The sequence below is a fragment of the Caloenas nicobarica genome, chromosome 9, assembly GCF_036013445.1.
Source record: "Caloenas nicobarica isolate bCalNic1 chromosome 9, bCalNic1.hap1, whole genome shotgun sequence".
In the NCBI taxonomy this organism is placed as follows: domain Eukaryota; kingdom Metazoa; phylum Chordata; class Aves; order Columbiformes; family Columbidae; genus Caloenas; species Caloenas nicobarica.
In genome coordinates, this window is record NC_088253.1 from 7,523,057 (window position 1) to 7,543,973 (window position 20,917).

At 42.8% G+C, this 20,917-nt stretch overlaps 1 protein-coding gene across 3 annotated transcripts in view; it reads right to left on the reverse strand.

Moving 5' to 3' along the window:
• SLC12A4 (solute carrier family 12 member 4) overlaps nt 1–18,245 on the reverse strand; it is a 50,938-nt gene extending 32,693 nt beyond the window's left edge. For 2 of the 3 annotated variants that reach the window (XR_010606624.1, XM_065640656.1), the window contains exon 1: nt 17,972–18,245. Coding sequence is in view for 2 of the 3 variants with exons in the window: in XM_065640656.1 (XP_065496728.1) it covers nt 17,972–18,245 (274 nt within the window). In the remaining variant the exon portion in view is untranslated. Of the gene's footprint in view, nt 1–1,385; nt 1,664–11,975; nt 12,008–17,971 lie in introns of those variants that run through there. The other variant, XM_065640657.1, reaches the window with a different exon arrangement.
• Between the last annotated feature and the right edge of the window lie 2,672 nt (nt 18,246–20,917).

A 20,917-nucleotide genomic window follows, 5' to 3' on the forward strand; every position in this document is an offset into this window, starting at 1 on the left:
ATACTAGCTCTGGTAACTGAAAGTTTGAGGGGGGGAAGAAAAAAACAAAAAACACCAAACAACCTTTTTTTTTTTTAATCACTGAATTATTTGTAAATCAATTATTTGCTGTTCTTCTATCAGGAACCTTACCTTACAGATGCAGCTTACCACTGTCTCAAAAAAGTATAATGGGCGTTCCTCTACTTGTAACACTTACAGAAACTCCCACCCTTTTTATGTACAAAAATCACACTGTTGTCAAGCTAACTCTATCTCAGATTTTTATATAGGATGACAATTGTTTTACTCTCTCCAAATGCCAAGTCTCTCTTTACTGTCATCAGTATAACCTACGCCTAGTTAAGAAAGGTTACTTCATGCCATCTCTCTGAGCCTGACAAAGACCAGTGACTTAAGATCAATCTCCAAGTTAATTAGCATTATTTTTAGATGCATCACCATTTTACCTCCAGTAAATTTTTCACAACTGGTCTCTTCAAAAGCTCGCTCTCTCTCAAAAAGAGCTTCCAGCTTCTCTCTCATTCTCCACCTGCATTTTCAAGCATCTCCCAATTCCATCCTATTAGACTTCCTCTCCAAATTTGGCCCATTGGTGTGCTTGTTTTATTTGTCTTTCTGCACACAGGAAACCCAAACAAAGCAAACTTAATAGAAAAAAAAAAAAATCAGTAGAACTAGTGATTTGAAACAGAGCAGAACTAGTGACTGGAAATAGAGCATTGGTTTTGCAATTTCTAAGGCATGTTTCTCTTTCAATAGAAAAGGTCAGATGATAGAGAGGTACAGCTGGTTTTTTACCACATTTACAGCACCAGTTCCATTATCTTTAAAGTATACACAGATTATGAATTACTGCGGACAACGCAAAAATAAAAGCAAACTTTAAAACTAGGATTCTACTGATCCAGTGAAGTGCCACATTAAACCCTCTCTCAAACACAGTACACTCCTTTGCTCCTGGTTGAAAGTGTAAGTCTATGTTCAAGTTCTTTACAATGACACCCTATTTTAACTTCGCCAATACGTAGAACTGTGTGCTGCAGAGATGCGTGCTGATTTAAGAAGAGTACCACATTGTTAAGTTAAATACAGCTAATTAAACGATAGCCAAAACCAGCTTCATCACAGCTGCATGTTTGGCGCAATCTCTACTTTTCAGACGTCCCAAATCACAGCACCAAAGTGTTGAACTCATTTTCTCTCTTTTCATATTGTTTCCAATTTCATTAGTAAAACCTATGGCAGATGACCATTTCCTCAACAAGAACCACAAATGTACACTGACAAAACAGAATGGGCTGCAGCACAGCATATAATACAGACTGCAGCCTAGCATATTCCATATGCCAATGAGCAACACCAGCAGCTTCAGAGAGACTTACTTGCATGGGAAGAGCTTGTTATCTCCATCAGTTTTGGAAGAGAGTGGAGGTGACCTCTGAAAGCTACTCCGGGGAATTCTTGCCCCAGCTTCATACCAGGACAGTTTACCTTCTGAAGCATGAAGTCTCCCAGGCAAGCACCATCTTGAGACATGCGTACAGTTTTCCGTATTCTTAGTTATCAAGTCTTTGGTCTTGGACAGTAGCTATATGGTGTTAGTTTTCATCATGCAAGATTGTTTTGCAAGGAACATTTCTTAAAGAAGGAGCTATATACTCTGCAACAGAGAATAATTTGTTTACCTTAGTCCCTAATTAATCTAAAATTTAATCTCAAATTTTGAGGCAGGCAAGCTATATTCCAAGTAGATCAATGTTTCATCTTTACTTGTTTCATTGTTTCTCGGTCTTCATTGTCTTTCAATAATTAAGGCATTTTTGAATGCTACCAGTTCTCTTCCAAACCAAATAATTCTATTTACAGCCACCGCTACAATTATACAGTTTATTTAAAGATCACCACATTCCCTGAACTTTTTAGAGAGTTTTCCTACTCAGGTACAGACACAGGTCTGTAGAATAAGATTCATCATTATGTGGATCACACGAGTTCCGTAAACATCAAACATGGTCCATAGAACAAAACCTAAAAATCCTAAGTGTGCATACTCCACCATGCATACAAACACACAGTCCAAAGAGACAGAATAAAAGCAATAAAAGGATGTCCAAACTTTTGCCTAACTTTTATCTCATTGCCAAGAAAAAATACTGTGGCAAAACTGTACCAGATAGTCTACTCGCTGCTTCTATTTTGTTCTTCTCCAAAAGGTTTATGTTGTGTCTATTTTTTAAAAAGATTAAGAACACAGACGACAGCGTTCACATTACTGCTTTCCTTCTGGAAGGGGATTAGGCCAGAGACAGAGTTTGACCGCTTGAGCATGCCGAGGGAATGTCTTCTGTGCAAGCCAATGTGTTTTCTTTAGTAACTGAGAGATGAAAACCAGAATTTAGAGAGAACTACAAACAAAACACATATACAAAAGTAACTATAAGAAAGACAGATTAGTGGACACAGATGAAAGCTGAACAATTAGGCACAGTAAGACTATCGTAAAGAAAGACCAGGAAGCTTCCCAGAGATAAAGTCTGCTCAGCCAGCCTACTAAAAGAAGAATCACCCCTGGGAGAAGGTGGCAGATGTGGCTGCATGACTCAACTCGTTGAGGTTTTATTCGCCTCTATTGTCAGTTTCTGAACGCCCTTAAAGAAAACTACCACTCCCCTACTCCATCATGTTCAGCTAAATAACCGGAAATTAATACATTTTAAAGCAACTTCAGATCACTCCGTTCGGACATGACTAACTCAGAGAGACACTCATTTAATTCTTATGGAGGCTCTATTTATAATACCTGACAAGTTAAGGCAAGCTGAGGGCACACGGGGAAATGGGCTGACGAGCTTTAGTCTAGCCAGTGCAGATAACAGCAGCACTGAAAATATAGTCATGCTAATTTAGCTGCGCTAAGGCCTAAAACTTAAAAATATATTCCCAAGAAGGCTGTACAGTGATTACAAACTTACACCACTTGGCTTTTACAGGCCCATCTCTGAGGTAGTTAAAGGAAAGTAGGCAGAGACACCTCCACCCTGAGTATCCTGAGAGGAACCCTGAGTCTTTCAGAGAATTTTGGTGTGATGCAGAGTACAACTCGGAGTTGGCGCTGAAATGCTAGGCTTGACAAAGGAAGGAACCTGTTGGTTTATTTACCTTTTTATAACTGGCAAACGGCAGATATTCACTAGCAAACCAGCTCAAAGGAAAGCCCAACGCTCCTCCCCTCAATGTAATTTAATTTCTAGAGAGCATAAGAGCTAATATCTCACTTGCAATTGTACTGTGCATGTACAGACTCCTTTGTGTACACCACAGTTAAAAAAAAAAAAGTAATGAAATAGACTGTATAGCAGCTAACTTTTTTCTGTCATTCAGACACTATTTTGTACCACTGGCCACAAAGCCTGTGATAGCTAGGGACAAAACTGAGCTACTTGCATGCACAGGGAACATAATCTACACTTTCTTTTTAATTTAAAAAAAAAAATCCTTCTTATTTTTAATATTCCATTTACAAATCACTGTAATTTAAGATTAGAAATCAGAGTTGATATCCAAGCAGTTGGTGTGGGATTCCTTTAACCTAATTTCAGCTATCTAAACAGCAGGCAGCTATATTCAATTAATCCCGCAGGGCTGCTTTTTCCTTAGAAAGAGATGGCCCAGTTTGCTGATCCCTGAAGTGCCTTTCCCATCCACACTCTTGGTGTGCTGCAAGTTACCTCTGAGGAGAGCCTAACTTAAATAAAAACTTTATTTATAGATGGTTTAAGGTATGCAAAATTTATCCTGCTTTAGAAAGCAAGTCAGGTCTGTTCCAATTTATTAATGCTTTTCCAGAATTTCATGTGTCAAGATCTTCTGACAATTTCTACACAACTGGTAATTAGGCCAGCATTTTGACCACAAAACCAAAATAGGTTTGCTACACTTACTGTTCCCATAAGACCTAGAGGCAAATTAATACGCTCAGGAAAACAAAGAGGAACAATGTGATTGCGGCAAACAGAAATTACGTTCAGGTTGAACATTTCTTCCTTGCATAATCAGGTCATTTCATTAGTCACAACGTTATTTTTGAAGACGTTTGTTCACAGCCTTAAGGATAAAGTTTTAATATAAAAAGCTGTCTACAACCATTTTTATTACACTTTGGGGTTTTGGTTTGCTTGTTTCTGCAAAAGAAACTGTTTTAGCACAGTTCTTGAGAACACACTTTCCAGATGTTACGAGTGATACTACTTTCCCAAGCACTTGTGCTGCGAGATAAACTTTGGTTCCCTGCAGAAGGCCGTGCAATGTTCAGATAGCGTCCGCCCTTCTCGTCGCCAGCAGGGAAGTTTTGCAGAACTGAGTGTTGCTGAAGAGCAGAAATCCCTGAACAAGTTCCTTGGCCTTTACTAGTAGACCAGGAACCTTGATACATCCACATCTCGGCACCAAAGCATTCAAGAGCATTGCTGAACTATATCAAGACCCTGTGATACTAAGATAACCTAAGAAACATGTAGATGACAATTTGATTTCAAATACATTCTAAATCTGCTTATATATTTTATTTATGCGGTTCTTCACATATGGCTGGGCTAAACCAAACTCTTATTCACTCTCAAAACTGTTATGAAACCTCTTTCTTGGTTCATTCAGAAGACTATAACAAATTATTCAACTTACAATTATATTTTTGCAGAGATGGTTATCTATACATTTCATAAGCAGGAATCAGATATTGCTTCTTTTCTTAAATTACTGACTTTCAACTGGTTAGCAAAAATCCTAATTCAACATCGGTAACAGTCCAAAGTAGAAGTCTTGTTTAAAAATAACAGTGATTTAAAAAGACAGCCTATTAGAAATGTTTGTTTCTCCATGGACAACACCCAGCTAACCAGAAACATGAAGCATTTCTAAAATGAAAATTCTGATTGCAAACTCATTATGGCATCAGAACAGGCAGCTGGCATCACAAATCTGATGATGAGGAATCTGATACTGAGGAATACTTATCTTCACTGTAGCTACAAAGTAGCCAATATTATCCAAAGCACTTTTTTCCACGCAAAAAAAAGAAAGCCTTGATTTAAAATTTAACTTTCAGATTTTTCAAAGCTAAAAACGAGAACTTCATTATTTTGCAGTAGCAAAAGATTGATAGTGACATTCCAAGCTCAGAAAAAATAGTTCTCAAAATGTTTTGAAAGCTTCTTTAAAGTTCTTGGGGTTGGAGGGTAGTGTGTTTTCGGTATTTTTGGTGGTGGTGGGTTGTTTGTTTGTTTTTTAAATTAGGACTATAATGTTTACACCAGAAAGAGAAGAAACAGGAAATAAATAGCATTGCACCTAGTTAGATAAAACTCATTCACACCATAGACTAGGCACTGGTAATGAAAGAACTAACTGAAATCTGCTACTGCCAGTTCACTTCAGACCTGGGGCTGACAGGTCTTTGCCACTGAAGGTGGCAGAAAGCATGAGCTGTGCATTTCAGGCTGACCCACTGTTTTATGAGAATAAAAGCCAAAGTTGCACTGGATAACAACCTGTGCAACAAGAAGGCTGCACGAGAGGAAAGAAGAGCGGGATGCGAGGACAGATCTTTACCTGGAGAGCCTTTAGGCAGCACAGAAATCTTCTGTCCTCTGAACACAGGCTCAAACTATCAGTTAATACTGAACTCTCACATGCCAGACCCAGACACACGCTTCCATCAGGAACTGCAGCTTCAATGACAAACTATTGACATTCATGAGTATTTTAAGAATATAATGTGTTCGTTCATCATTCTGAGACTAATATATAACATTATTCACTGCTAAATTGACACTGTCATTAAAGCTTTGGGTTTACTGAATTTTACCCAACGAGTAAAGGTGTGCTTCCTAAACTTCTTAGCACACTACACTGCAGATAGCAGCACATATTTATAATCAGCTACAGCTTCAGTGTCTACAAAAGTGACATACACAAAGCACAGTTTCACCAAAAAGTAAATTTACAAGCCGTATTGTTGGTAATATATTAGTTCCTCTGAAAGAGAGCAGAGTTCTAAAGACTGTATTTGTTTGTGTTCTGCAGGAAAGAAGCAGCCAAAGCTTTTCCAGACAACAACCTAGGCAGCAGGCTGCAGAGTACAGAATTAAGTGTACAATTAAGCACAGATCTTTGATAAACATGTGTGAAGTTACTGTCAGACTTTTACTGTACTTCAGAGAACAGCTTTACCAGTCAAGTTGACTGATTCTACACAACTCAAAGGATTTAGCAATTTAATAACCCTGTGTTTCAGAAAGCACAACAATTTTATTCTTCAGTTAAGACAGACCAATACTATAAGAACACTATTATCCTTTGTAGGTATTAATATCAACATGAAGTACTTACCCTTTAGCAATAACTCTTTGCCATTTTCAGTAATTTGGTTTACTATTATTCTTCTTTCTGCTCGTAGTACATGCTTTAGTAAATGCCTTCTCTGTAAAGTCCTGAGGATTGGACAAGTTTAATAATATTGTATTCCCAAAAGAAATTTTTTCTGCCTTGTGACAAACTCACCGCTGGCTGCAATGTGGAATGAGACTGATCTCTTTCAGGAAGCAAAAAGGTTTCTTACAGAAAGCTAAACTGACACTGATTTAATTCTAGAATTATAATCCTCTCAACAGTAAGAAAATATACAAATGTCAGTACGTTACTGAAAATGCTATTTGTGAAATCCAAACCCAGTCACATTTCAGAGGCACACTGCCAGCTATTTGCACACTTATTCAGAAAAGCGTGTGCCACAAATCTACCGCTTGCTGAGTGTGGAATCAGACAGCGTTTTAAACCTACTAATGCCATGAGAAGTATAGTTCTGTGACGTTAGCCCTCTAGGCATTTCAGCTTTCAAGTGAAAACAGTGATGCATTTCTTTCCATCTTCAATACCTTTTAATATGATTACTCATTAATGGACAAATAATATGCAAGATCACCCAAAAAAAAAAAAAAAAAAAAAGCATCAGCATGATGGAATGAAGGTTTAGATAAGATACACTAGTAAATACTAACTTCATGATTCTAAGCAGTTCATAATTACCAGAATCCCCTCCATCCTGCTCATCCATAAGGAACTCCTCTGGATACCAGCGCACACCACACTGAGACCTACCCACATGGTACAGTAGGTGCAATCACGAAGAATGCCAATGCAATTAAAGATGCCAAGTCACTTTTGAGAAATTGGATTTAGGAACTCGCATCACTTAGGAGCTTTCATAATATAACTTGTCATTGCCAGCTGAAAAAAACTACTATAAAAACAACCTTTGTACTTCACTGTAATCCACTTCAGAGGTTCTTTCATGTGGAACAACTCCAAATCATTTCTCATGACTATCCTCCCTGAAACTCCATCCCTTCACATGCATGAAGGCACCTCGGATACAGCACACCCTGTATCAAAATATAGGGAGAAGTATTCCGGCATTTTCCCTGCCTCAGGAAAAGCCTCTTAACTTGCTGTAAAATGTTCCCACTTTCTCCGAGAGACAGCCACATGCGTCTATGAGACCAGCATGCAGATTCCATGCAATATTCAATTCACCTTTCTCTCTGATACCAAATACGGAAAATTGTTCTCAACCCTATACGTGTTCAGCTGACCATGGCTGTGCAGTAAGAAAGAGAAAAAAAATCCAAGCTCCAAAAAACCCCCACAATGCACACCACGATTTCAGACATATCTGCTCCCTTCTCCAGCTCAACGTGTGGCAAAGAAACAACTGTACAGATACAAACCATGGAGTGGGAACAAGCAGGTGGGAACAGGGACTATGAAGTCAATATTGCCACCGGCTCAAAAAACTTCCTGCAGGAAACAAGCGGAAATAGAGGAGAAATGAGCCAGGGTGCTGAGGATCTTCAGATATACAGAAAATGTAGGTTTAATTACTCTGAAAATTTCAATGTATGTACATTCTCTGCCTTACATACCATATAAATGTACATTAACAGACATCTACTGTCCATTAATGGAAGACAGCATAAAGACATCTGTAATCAGTTATAGGTTATTATGAAGCTCTGAATGTCATTATTAAGTTTTCAGTTAACTCATATAGAAAGTGCTGAATATCAGATTTTTCTTACATTTGAGAAGTACTTTGTTCCACATGAAAACAAAATGTGTGAAAGATTTCTTTTTAACTAAGGAAAAAAAAAGAGCTAAGCTTGTCTATGCTCCAAGGATGAAGAGCTGACCTTCCAGGATGAAGTGCTACAATCAGCCAAAACTCACTGTACCTCTGCTCATAATACTTCAAGAAAGTACAAGTCAGCATGAGACTTCTCCAAGCAAAGGAAGTCGCTGCATCCAACTGAACATTTCAGAGGGTGGAGAGTGCTCAGCCGTTGCACTTGTTAACCATCAAACCACAGCACTTGTAAAACATATATATTCAAACACACATTTATAAAGAGCTTACAGGCCTTCCAAAATAGCACAAAATATTTCACAGTGTGCAACACATGGCACAGACCAAGACAAAGTCAGATATTTGGAGAAGCCACAGTGGCTTTTATCGTCATTTTACAAGAAGTTCATCAGTTTGCAAGAGCATCAGAGCAAAACTAGTACAGCACATTAGCTTACAGAGACTCTTCAAGGAGCAACGGGCAACTTTAGATCAGTTGTCTTCTGCTCCACCAGTCAGTAGTTAAGCCAAGCACATGCAACAGAATCTAAGTCAGAAGAAATTGAGAGACATATAATGGTGAGCTTACTCCTGCTTCTACCACAAAGTCCACAATACAGTGTCTAAAAAGGGCAAAGGAAAAAATACAGCAATCGAATAATTCTCTGTGTGTTGCCTTAAGTTACACCTTTAAAGCTCCCTGCATGTATGCTAAAAGACATCTCAATACAGGGCAGATAATCGTCCCACTGTCTGGTTACATGGTATTAGGATTTACCAAACACAGGTCAACAATACCTCCCTTCATGTTTGGCTGCAGTGTCCCTGAAATTAATCCCTGACAACACCATCACATTCTCTGGAACATACAGCCATATCAAAAGTGAATAGTTTGTTTCTGCTTAGGCAAAGTGGCCAAGATACAAGTTATATCCACATGGGAACTGAATTTAGATAGGGCTGGCAAGGGTTGGGTTGTGATGCTCTAGAAACAGCTGTGTCCTGGAGATCATGCCCCAGTGCAGGGTGCAGAACACAAACATGAATCAAGGGAAAGGCTCCTGTTGGGGGGAGACGGACAAGTGGTATCACTGCTGAACACTTCAGATTGTAAAATCACAGACCGGACGGTGAAAACCTTAGCAGAAAGAAAGCCAAAGATACTTGGGAGCCGTAGGTTCTTAAACCAGATCAGCAAGACTATTAGAGAACCTCTACCTTTGTCCTTTACATCATCTCTGGATACAAATACATACTATAGCAAGTAGTAGTAAAAATTATGAGAGTTATATTATTTAGAAGTAGATCAGGAAGGCAAAGCTCCTGAATGCAACGGTAGAAGGCTGGGGACAAGCAGTAATATGCCGTCCTCCATCAGAGACAGCAGCAGCTACATTGTCTTCTTGAATTGCTCCAAGTCCTGACTCAGATCTGACCTCCTACATGGAAATCCAGAGGTGGACTTCGCACACAGTAACGAAGCTGGGGGCTGCTCAGCTTGCAAGCACAGACAGGGTCATAACACAAAGTAGCGTTGCTATACATAATTCTGTGAAAAACAACTATACTCCAGGGCATAAAAATTGTGGTTTACTGCAGCAATCAGCAATTTAAAGTATGCAAGAGCAAGTCTCAACAAGTTTGCCCTCCTCAGGAGTTACCCTAACTCAGCAAATGGGCAGCTTCTAATGGCACATCACAAAAATCTTTTTTTTTCCTTGACATGGAAGTAAAAGGCAAAAGGTTTGGATGGTCTAACCTGCTCCACCCTAAGGAGGTAGCAGTAATGACTGAATGATGTTCTAAATCTCCCAGATAAACACAAGAAATTGCTGGCTACTGGTTGAAGAAAACGAAGATTGGTAATTAGACTGTAGGAAAAAAACAACAGGTACAGTTTTGTTCTGGCATAATTAGCTTGAACCTGTACATAGTACAGCATGGCTCTGCCTAAACACAGAGCTCTGCGTCAGCTCGCCTCTCCCAGGATCCTATTATACAATCTCTGCTCCAGCTCCCTGCAAGCCAGCTTCCAACATCAGCTCATAGCTTTGATTCTCATTTTCAAAGTAATCGATGGATTGCACCCTCATTATATTGTGGACCACGTGTCAATCAATGCAAGAGCTGGGCTTCCAGGACAATGCAGGTCACTCGCGTGGACTGGGGAGAAGCAGGCAAGTTAAGCATTCTGGATTCAAGGGGACAGACCTGTGGGATAAGCTTCCAGGGAACAGGAGGCAAACCCAGGATCTGAACACCTCTGGCAATGCTGCTAAGCCCTAAGTAAATGACCTTCTGGCTTTCCTGTCAGAGCACTGTGACCACCAGTACAAGGTGGGATGACGACCGTCCCCTCACCAGCACCAATCTCCTCCCTCGCCCCAGCTGCCCAGCCCAGCCTAGCACTGGCCTCTCATCCTCTGCTCAGCAAAACACCGTTTCATTTACATTTCCAACAAGTCTTAGGCTGCCTCCAGTGAGCAAAGCATAGCTGACTTGGCAGAACCGCCAAGTTATCAACCTTCCCCATTCATCCATAAGCTAATTGAGTCAAAGCTCTTTTGGGGTAATTAGTGCTTTATTCTGCACAAACTCCACCTCTCTGTCCTACAGAGCAGAATGAAGATCAAGAGATGATTAAGAAAAAATTCCATCAAGTACCTTTAATAGCAATAAAAATTTGGGGGGGAAAAAATAAAAAAGTATTCCCAGAACTGTTCTAACCTATACCTCTGTTGCTCAGACAGGAATTAAGACTGCTGGAGAGTAAACAGTCTTCTTTTTCAGGCCAAACCTAATAACCTACCACTAAATCCAACACCCTATTACATGACCTATTAGGAAAAAAACGTTACTCCTTTAACTCCAGTAGCTTCTTTTTATGGTTAAGAAGTGACAGTCAGACTCAGGAAACAGCGTTTAAAATAAGAGCCACTCCGGACAAATAGGCGGCACCCAGCCTACAAAACAACCTTGGGATGGCTGTGCAGAGGGTGGCAGAAGGGGACCTGTACCACACACGACAGTATAAAAATGCTATCACATCCAAAATCCTGAGAAGTTTCCCTGACATGCATTGTAAAAGCTGTATTCTTCCTGGTCATGTAGACGTTTTCTATTTAATGACAAAACATATTAAACGTATGTCAAATATTTGATTTTGCTAAAAGACTAGTATTTTTGTATGGTATTTCTTTATTTTGCTTGCTTAAAAAGAATATATTGTTTGCTTAGTGTTCACTACAGCAGGCACTGTGAAAGATGCACAGTTCTCCATGCATGACAAAAATCCAAGTACACTGAAATAAATCATCCAAAGCAGCTCAAATGAAAGAAGAACAGTACTACTCATTGCTAATGGATCACTTGGAATCACTTAATTATTAGTTTCCAATAGGCATCTGTTCAAGAGATTTTACTAAACCAAACAACAAAAAACACTGAAACTTTCTTATCTGTGAGAATAAAAAGATTCAAAATTTCCAATTTAAACATTACTGAAGACAATGGAAATGTTCCTACAATGTCATTCCAACAGGCTTTAAACCATGTCTTAAAATGGTGCACTTTTCTCTCTGTAGTTCAGGTCACAGATCAAAGTATTTAAAGAAAAACCTTGAACCAACAGGTTGAATACACAAATTCTTTGGCAAAATAAATCTTGCTCCCACATATTGGGGATAACAGCAATTTTTATGTAATATAAATAAGTCTACCCATGAAATTATTTGCTACATCACAGTCAAGGAGAGGTATAAATCTTCGACTTGGTCTTGAAGGGGAAACTCACCAAATGCAGCTTTTCTCTCCTTGTGGCACTAGGTGAACCCCATCCTGTGACAGGCACTTAAAAAGAAAGCAGTGATCACTAAGTTTGATCCTTCTCAAGCTGGTTGTTGTTCTTTAGCTTCAGTGAACTCCATTTATTATGTTTGGCTACATTTCCCGGTCAATGAGGCTGCAAAGTACCTTCATCTCCATTCCACACAGAACTTTAGAGCAAAAGCCAAATTTAAACTTTACACTGAAGAGCATGCAAAAGTTTATTCTTTAATTTTGCTGCAGCGGAGTAAAGAAAGAAAATAGTACTATTTTCTTTAAGGAAGTGAAACACCGAAGAAATTTACAAGGGGAAATTGCATAAAACACACACAGATCAATTTTATATATGAGAGAGTTATGTACTACAAACACAAGAAACCCCAAATTTATTTGCATTTCTTTAGAAAAGTGCAGAGATTGAATAGAAAATATAGCTTCAGCATGTTAAAAAAAAAAAAATCCCTAAACAGCCTCAACTCAAGTTCAAAACAGGCACTTAGCAAGTCAAAAGAAGGGAGCATTTGCAGGCAGAATTAAATGGAACATCCCCGTCTCTTCATGTGCAATTGCTTAGCCTTCAAATACAGGTGTTCTCCAAAACACAAAAAATCAGCAGCTACAAAAGACCAGCAGAGGATTGTTTGGGTTTTTGGTTTTTTTTTTTAAATCTTCTCTTAGTTTTTCTGCAATATACAGAACCATACATACACAGTTACGGGAGTTGCTTTCAAATTACTTAGACCTATCATAAAGATCCTTCCCAGAGCTTTTCCAAATAACTGAAATACCAGAGAACCCACAAAAAGGCCCATGTTTTCTATCTTTAGCTCTGTCTCCTGGCCGCCAGCAGCTGGCACCAAGACCCCCTTGGTACCCGACAGCTGCAGCCTCTCCAGCTTTATCTTAATCACCCAAGAGGCATGAGACACATGCTCAGCAAAAGTAACAGTTTATGCAGTAACATGAACTTTTTTCTTTTCCTCAACAAGCGTTTTTGTGGATGAATGAAGCCCTACAAAACTGCGTGCTGCTAAAGGGAACTTGAGGTTTCCGCCACGGACTCCAATAAAATGAGCTTCTCAGAGAAATTCCTTCACTTACAGGCTTCAAAGCAAGCATATAATACCATCTCCTTCACCCACCCAAGTGTTATAAATAGCTAATCATGTCACAAAGCACTTCTGCACTCTGATTTTTCACATACCGCACTCTTATCTTTCCTTATCTGAAGCAAGAGTCCACTTATCTATGCACCTGTATTGTTGAAAAAAGTATTCTGGAGGTTGGCGCTCCTATCAGTTCTGTCCTAATTGCCGATCGCACAAATAGAAAAAATAAATACAGGACATCACAAGGATGACCCTGTTGCTGAGACCCCTTTCAGAACCTGCATTTCAAATTATAACCACTGCTATGTAACCTACAAGTATCCTTTATGGAACACGAACAAATATTGACATATTTAGCTCCAAATGTACATACTAAACTTTCCAGAGAGGGAAAACAAATGCCAAGCTTAGCAGAACAGAAAAAACCCTCCCTCATCAAAATGCAACTAAATTGAAGAAGATGCAGTCTCCGTACCATTTTCAAATCACCAGAAGAGAGAGTTCACCCACATCAGTGTATTTCTATTCTCAGGTTGTTTTATTTCCTCCCAAACAATTCAGAGCTTCTGCCCCAATCCCCCTCTGTGACTTCTTTCTGTAGTTTTGAAGCAACACGAAAAATGCTGGAGATGCACGTGCTACAGAAGTTACGCAAAAATATCCTGCTACGGCCACTGTAACAGCACCACATACCCACATTGCTGCTAGCAGAAGTTCTTGAATTTAAGGTAACTTAGAACATATTTGGACATATGTTTCTGTCACTCCTATTTAGCTGTAGTATCTAATTCATTATATGACTAATTTTATCTTATCTCTGGACTTTGCCAAAACACCTACATATAAGAATTAAGCCCTTTCAAAGGAATTTTTGAATGATTTATGTAACCCCATTTAAAGCATCTTCAAACATATTTTGTATGAGCTTTATTTCAAGTCTTGCAAAAGACTTTTTACTAGTAAGTTACCATATATTAAACAGCAGTGAACCAGGAAGAAGCTTAAAGTAAAACTGCACTGCTATCACACCAGAACTTTCTCTATCCATCTTCTCAAAAACAGGTTATTGCAAATGACCAGCATCATCTGTCAGCGCACAAGGGCAGCGCACATACTGATGCAGAATGTAAGCATGAGGAAAAGGTCCCCAGTCTCGTTAGAAAGCTTGGTGCTGAAAGGAAGCCATGTGATAACTGAAACACAAGCAGAGCGATTCATTGGCAAAACCCAAGGGTGGCAGCTGACCAGAGCTGGTTAGTGACACCGAGCTGATTAGTGTCTCATTTCCACCAGCAAAAGTCACAGGAAGGTAACTTCCCACAGGACACATGACACAGTCACGCTTGGGTTAACAGGGTGCACAGTCACTGTGAAGCTGAGATTCCTATTAAAGCAAAGCTTATTTGGTTTTTTTAAACACCATTCAGACCCCCCTGTCCCTCTTCTTACCCTGTGCACCCAACCTAACATGTTGGCATTATTTCAAAGACTGAAGAGATGCCAAATTCACATTTCTCATCCTTGGCGATCCATGAAGTAGGGCTCACGTGTTTATCATAGGATCACAGGATAATTCTTTGTACTTCTTTTTCTAAATAGAAGATGTCAAAATCTATTACAAGAAGTGGCTGTTGGTGGAACTTGCTTAGGAAAAAAAAAAAAAAAGAGGCTGATTTTATTCACAAGCAAACACTGGAGCTATCTGGGAAGGCTAAATTATTGCACACTGACTAATATCTTCTTATAGAAATGGTTGCAAGAAATTTTGTGGCAGAATGGCTTCACTTCTGTAGTATTCAGATGACACCATATCACTTGATGTCCCAAATAAAGCAAAATTCAGGAAAAAAAAAAATTCAAACCCAAGGCTATGACTAAGCTTGGAGTAAAATGGTGAGAGTGAAATAAGAATCTGCCAGAATCGTAACCAACAGCCTAAGAGATTGTGCAAAGAGAACTGGCAACAAGGCCACTATTTGCACACCGACACAGACCAGCTATAATCAGAATTACATTACCATGATAGACCATATGCTTGAAGTGCCATATAATCACCGAATCACTTTAATCCATGTCCCATTAAACCAAGCAATCCAAAGCCTTTATTTAAAGTTCTGAACAGCTAACTGACAAAATAAAATCTTCCCTCGAGAAAATTCACCAGAACTGCAACCAATTGCCTGTACTGACTATGGTGGCGCTGCTTGATCGCGTGGAAAGACTGGACAATTGGCACTGCTCAGGGTGCATCCATGCAGCGTCAATACGAATCGTATGCACCTGGATAGGGCGAGAAGCTAGAACTCTGAAACAGTGCACTCAAGACACCAAAGTTCACCTTATCTGGAATCAGGGGCAACACCAGCAAATCCTTCCATGAGCCCCATCAGCTGCCACAGAAGGCTCTGGAGGGTCATTCTTTTCCCTCCCATCTGCAGGCTCCAGTCAGCACTAAACAGCTGTGAGGTACTGTGTCTTCAACAGGAGCTTCCCATCTCCACCACGGCATATTAGCAGCGCTCCCCCAGTACAAGAGATTACTGTATTCTGCACAGAATGTAGAAGGAAGCACCAAGAACCAAAGGGATAACACAAGGGAGTTTGGATTCACCTCTACAGAGCCATAAACCCAAGAAACCTAGGAAGAGACAGAAAAGCCTAGTGGGGAAGAGCATGCTTGTCAGTACAGGTAGGCGAGACAGCATATCTTTATATGTACACCCTGAGGATATGAAACAAGACTTAATTACTGTGAGAGTAAATTAAAAAAATAGAAGGCAGTTATAGTTCAAACAGAAACAGAACTAACTACCATATATTAATAGAGATGTTACTAGATATTTATCGGTTTTATAATAAAGAGTCTCAGCTAACTTCCAGCAGCATGGTTCTGTGCTGCAGTTGGAATAGCAGCACGTAAGAGATCACAGTTTTCCAGCTACTGCTAGACTGCGACAGGGAGCTGAATATCTTGAAGAGTGTTGTTTGCACACATCCTACAGGCAGTCTAGTATCCAAATAACAGGCATTTTGAGTCAACCTTCCTTTATCCATCATGGCAGTAGCTTCCCCAAGTCAGACTTACCAAGCCATGGCCAAAGCTAGCTAGTGGAAAAAGCACTCCGGGAGGTCTCCACCTCAACCTGCTGAGATGGGTGAAAAACACCTGTTACTTTCATAGATGTAAACTATATGTTAAGTAAGCTGAGAATAAAACAGACCTTTTTTAAAAAATGAAATCATGGCCCTGCTCAGCCTTTACGGCTAGAGCCTCATATTGTCTGTGACAACAGACAAGTTGGGAAAAGCACCTGCCTTTCATAATTCCAAAATGCCCACACGAGAACTGGAAAGAACTGACTTAACGCACGTGAGACCTATATAAGCTACGTGGTATACAATATCTAAAAAAACTTTGAAAACTATGCAAATAAAGACAAAGAATAAATGGTACATATTTGAGATTGAAGCACCAATTCACACAGAATTGAACAAGGTGACGAGACAGAAACTGGACCTTGATCTCATGACAGTTGAGCATCACTCATCAAAATAACCCTCTTCTCTTCCTTAAGCAAAGGCCCAAGCAGTGCTGCCTCCCTTCGGGGATTACTGTGCATCCAATAAAATTTGCATGCTGAAAAGTTTGACTGCACAGGCAAGGAAGAACAGGTCAGGTGTTTACTGATTTTTCTTCTGTTGCCTAGAGTCACACATGATTCACAGAGGGCAAGTCAGACTCACCGGCTGAGCCCATGGGAAGATCCTCTTCCTAAAGGTTAAAGAACTAAACATAACCAAGACAGAAAAAATAAACAGATCCCAAAAAGAGCTAAAACAACCTTTTACCAGAACTACTCTACTCTTCAAATCTGTATACTTCATTTTCCCACTAGAAACTCTCTGCATTTAAATTGATTTATACCTAAAAGTCACAGCAAAACACCAAGCCAGGCCAGGCACTGATGTTAGCTGCATGATTAAAGAATATATTTTTCACCACCCAAAATCCCCTCCTACTTACGTGATCCTCTTCAGTAACTGGAATAAATTAACCGCTAACAAAAAGCAGCTCTGCCTAGCAGGAGCAGTTGTGAAAGCCACACAGACACAATACACATGCTGCAGTATTCAAGGGCCCGGTTTGAGGGAGAGACATAGCTGGGCAGGCGCATTTTTTAAGATGACATAAGCAAGAAGAGCAGTCACCTGAGGTTCGGCTAATTTCACTGAATTTATCACCCGTCTATTTTGGCAGTGAGGCACTAAAAATATGTGAGCGTATCTGCACGTACTCTTATCACCTCTGGAGACGGCAGTTTGTGGGAGCAACGATAACACCCGTCCCCCTGCACCGGCCCCGCTCCACTCTGGACTATCAACAAGTGGCTGCGGCGCGGAGCGAACCCCCGGGGCGGACCCCTGAGTGTGTCCGGCTCCGCCGCTCTGCGCTGCGGGAGGACACCGCGGGCACCCGCATCCCGCGGGCACCCGCATCCCGCGGGCACCCGCATCCCGCGGGCACCCGCATCCCGCGGGCACCCGCCGCAGCTCCGCGGGCTGCGCTGCCACCAGCCGGCTCCAGCCGCCAGGTCTAACAGTCGGGACAAGGCTCATCCCCGGCAGCGCGTCCCGGCGCCGGCAACAGCGGAGCCGCCGCCCGCCCCGGCAGACGCCGCGGGGGCTCCTCCTCCGGGCGCGGCGCCCCTCGCCGCCCCGGAGAGCCGCTACGGCACCGCCGCCTTTGTCTGCCGCGGCCGGCGGTAGCGAAGCGGAGCGGGGAAGCCAGGCTCGCCCCGGGACGCCCCAGAGCGGCCGTGCCCGCCGGCCACCCGCCCCGGCCGTGCCCGCTCACCGTCGGAGCTGACGGTGTCGTAGGCGTCCGCAGCGGCGGGCGCCGCGGCCGGCTCCCGGTAGTCCACCCAGCTGAGTCCTTCAACGCTGTCGTACTCGGCGCGGTGCTTGTCCTCCACCGGCACCACGGTGAAGTGCGGCATGGCTGGCGGGGCGGCGAGGGCTCCCCGCGGCACCGCAGCGAGGCAGGCGGGACGCGGCGCGGAGCCGGCGGCGCATTCCTGCCCCGTGCGGTCACTTCCTTTCAGGAAACCGCGCTCCTCAACTCCACCCATTCCCCTCCGAGCGCCGGGGCGGCGAGGCGGTGCGGCGGCCGCCGCCCCCGGAGCCGGCGGGCGGGCGGGTAGACAGGCCGGGGCTGCCCCGCAACGATACCGGGCGCGGGGGAGGGGGTCGCTCCGCCGGGCGGGCGCGCTCAGCAGCGGGGGCGCGGAGGAGGGGCCGGAGGCGGCGTGGCGGCGCGGGCAAGGGGGAGCCTTCCTCCCGCAGTCATCGTGACAGCAGCCGGGCCCGGCGGGAGCCGCGGCGCGCTGGGAGCGGGGCGGGGAGGGGCGGGCCCCCTCCGCCCGCAGCCCTCCCTTGCCGGCGCTGCCTCGGGGCGGAAATTTCCCTCCGCCGTGCCCCGGGCCGCCTCCGACCCCCTCCCCCCCTCCGCCATTTGCTGGGCAGCGGCGATGCGGACAAGGCGGCGATGCGGACAAGGCGGCGATGCGGACAAGGCGGCGTCGCGCCGCGCCCGGGCCCGGGGGGGCGATTCCCGGTGCTGGGGCCGGGCGGCCCCGCGAGGGCGAAGCGGCGGTGCCGCCGCTGGCTGCCGGCGCGGGGGCTCCTGTGCGCTGCCTGCGCGGGGCGGGTGACGCGGGGAAAACAGCAGCAAGTGGGGGGCTGGCGGGTCGAGCGGGAGCCCTGCCGGGCTTGAAAGGAGCAGAGCGCGCCAATTAAAAATTGTCGCGACTCCCAGCAGACCGTTAAACCCGGGCTTTGGGCTGATCAACAACAAAGTGGTTAAAAGCGTATGTCACCCCCGGAGCGGGTGTATTTTTGTGCAAGTTATCGTTAAGTTCAGACGCGGCAGCTGTCCCCGCTTCCGGTGTTTGTGGTGGTTTCTCTTGTGCTCGCTTCTCTGCTCCAGCTGCATGAAACCCTCAGAAATAACGTGGCAAGCGGAGCAAGCCCAAGGGAAATGAACCATGGCTGCACAAAAGGCGTGGGGGGAGCGCGGGGTAAAATATTACACTGGGGAAATCTGAATGCTGGCTGGAGCCGAGGGTATTTCCAGCTATATGCAAAGCAGGCAGTTGCTAAGGCAGCAGGCTGCCAGGGCAGATGAACTGCAGCTCCACTGCTCAGGCAGCAGCCTTGGAGCCAGGGCTGCACCATTGTTTGTCCCACGGATGGAGGCGGTGGGGTGTGCACCCTCTTGCCGCAGCCCAGAGGACGCTTCGGTGGTTGCAGGGTCCATGAAGCATGGACATCCTTCATGGCAAGGTCCATGAAGCCCAGGGCACGCCTGCATCTCAACCTCTTGTCCCTGAGCGAGCAAAATTCAGTTTTGCCTTCACATTTGAAAAAAGGTGGCGCCAGCGATGGGTATCTTAGCCTTCATTTCATGTACAGTAGCCTTCACATGGAATTTAAACATGAATTAGTAGATGATAGTGCTGTTTATTGTCTGTGTTTGAAGGCTAGCCTTGAAAGTAAAAGGATGCCTTTTTAATGTGTTGTGTAATCATCAGCAAAAAAACTCTAGAGAAGGGTTTGTGCATTTTACTATGGAAAATAAACTAAAACTAGTTCTGTAGATTTTTGACTAAAATACTTCTTAATCAAGAAATCTCTGTACAGTGACAAGTCAATCCAGTACTGTTGTCAGTTTTGCCTTTGGATTGCATGGGAGTCTATGGAAGGATATAAACCTTAGAGCAGAGGAAGAGAATAAGACTATTTAGACATGTCCTGCGCTCAGAAGAACCTTATCCCTAGCTTTCTGAATTTGTCCTGCCTTTTTGACAGAGCAGCCCCCCAGGTCTCTGGGAGAAAGAAAAATGTGTAATGCGCAGAAGAGAGACAAACAAGAGGGAGAATGCTTTGTTCATGAGAACTAAGTAATAAGTCTACTTTTAATTAGTTGGGGTTTGAAATAAACAAGAAGGATCCATGCTGTGGCATGACTGCTGCCAAGGGGGTACAGGTCTCCCAGTTCACTTAACACAAACCTGCGGGTAGACCACCTCTGGGGAAAGCAATTACACCTCTTAGTATTGATCAGACAGGTGGAAAGACTTCTAAGAGTCCTGTGCTTTCATAAAACCTACATTTTACTTTTGTCTCTTTGCTCTCTTACTGAAAACAACAATGATCTTCATGTGGCCATGTGTATCTCAACAACAGCCTCATCTGTTTTGTAGGAGATTTAAAAAAAAACAACCAGATTTTCTTGTTTTCAAAACTCAAGGTGTCTTGAAAACCTAGGGTGAGGTGTTTTTATTTCTGGTAATCCCAAAATGAGCACATTGGTAAATATGATCCCACTGAGGTCTGTAAAATTTTACCAGAAATTTCTGTGGGCAAGCTAAACCAATTCCGATAATTTAGAAAGCATTTCTGTTATTTTTAGAAGCATTAGTTCTGACAGACTGGAAACATCCTGGTGCACCACTTAGTCCACTGTCTTACCTCCAGCAGTATTTTTTCCCCCAGAGGAAAGTGGCACAATTGACCAAAAAGTAGCATTCACTGTTTAACCTTCTTCAGTTGAATTATGTTTCATTAGCATTTATAATAAGTATGACCTAATAATGACCACCAAAAACCCCAGGAAATTTAAGTATGTATTGATAGGGGGCAAAGAATTTAATATAGAAAAAGGACAAGACCATCGAGACTCACCATTAAGCAAGTTAGTTCACATTTAGTCTTCTGTCTTCTTCTTTCCTGTTTTCCACTT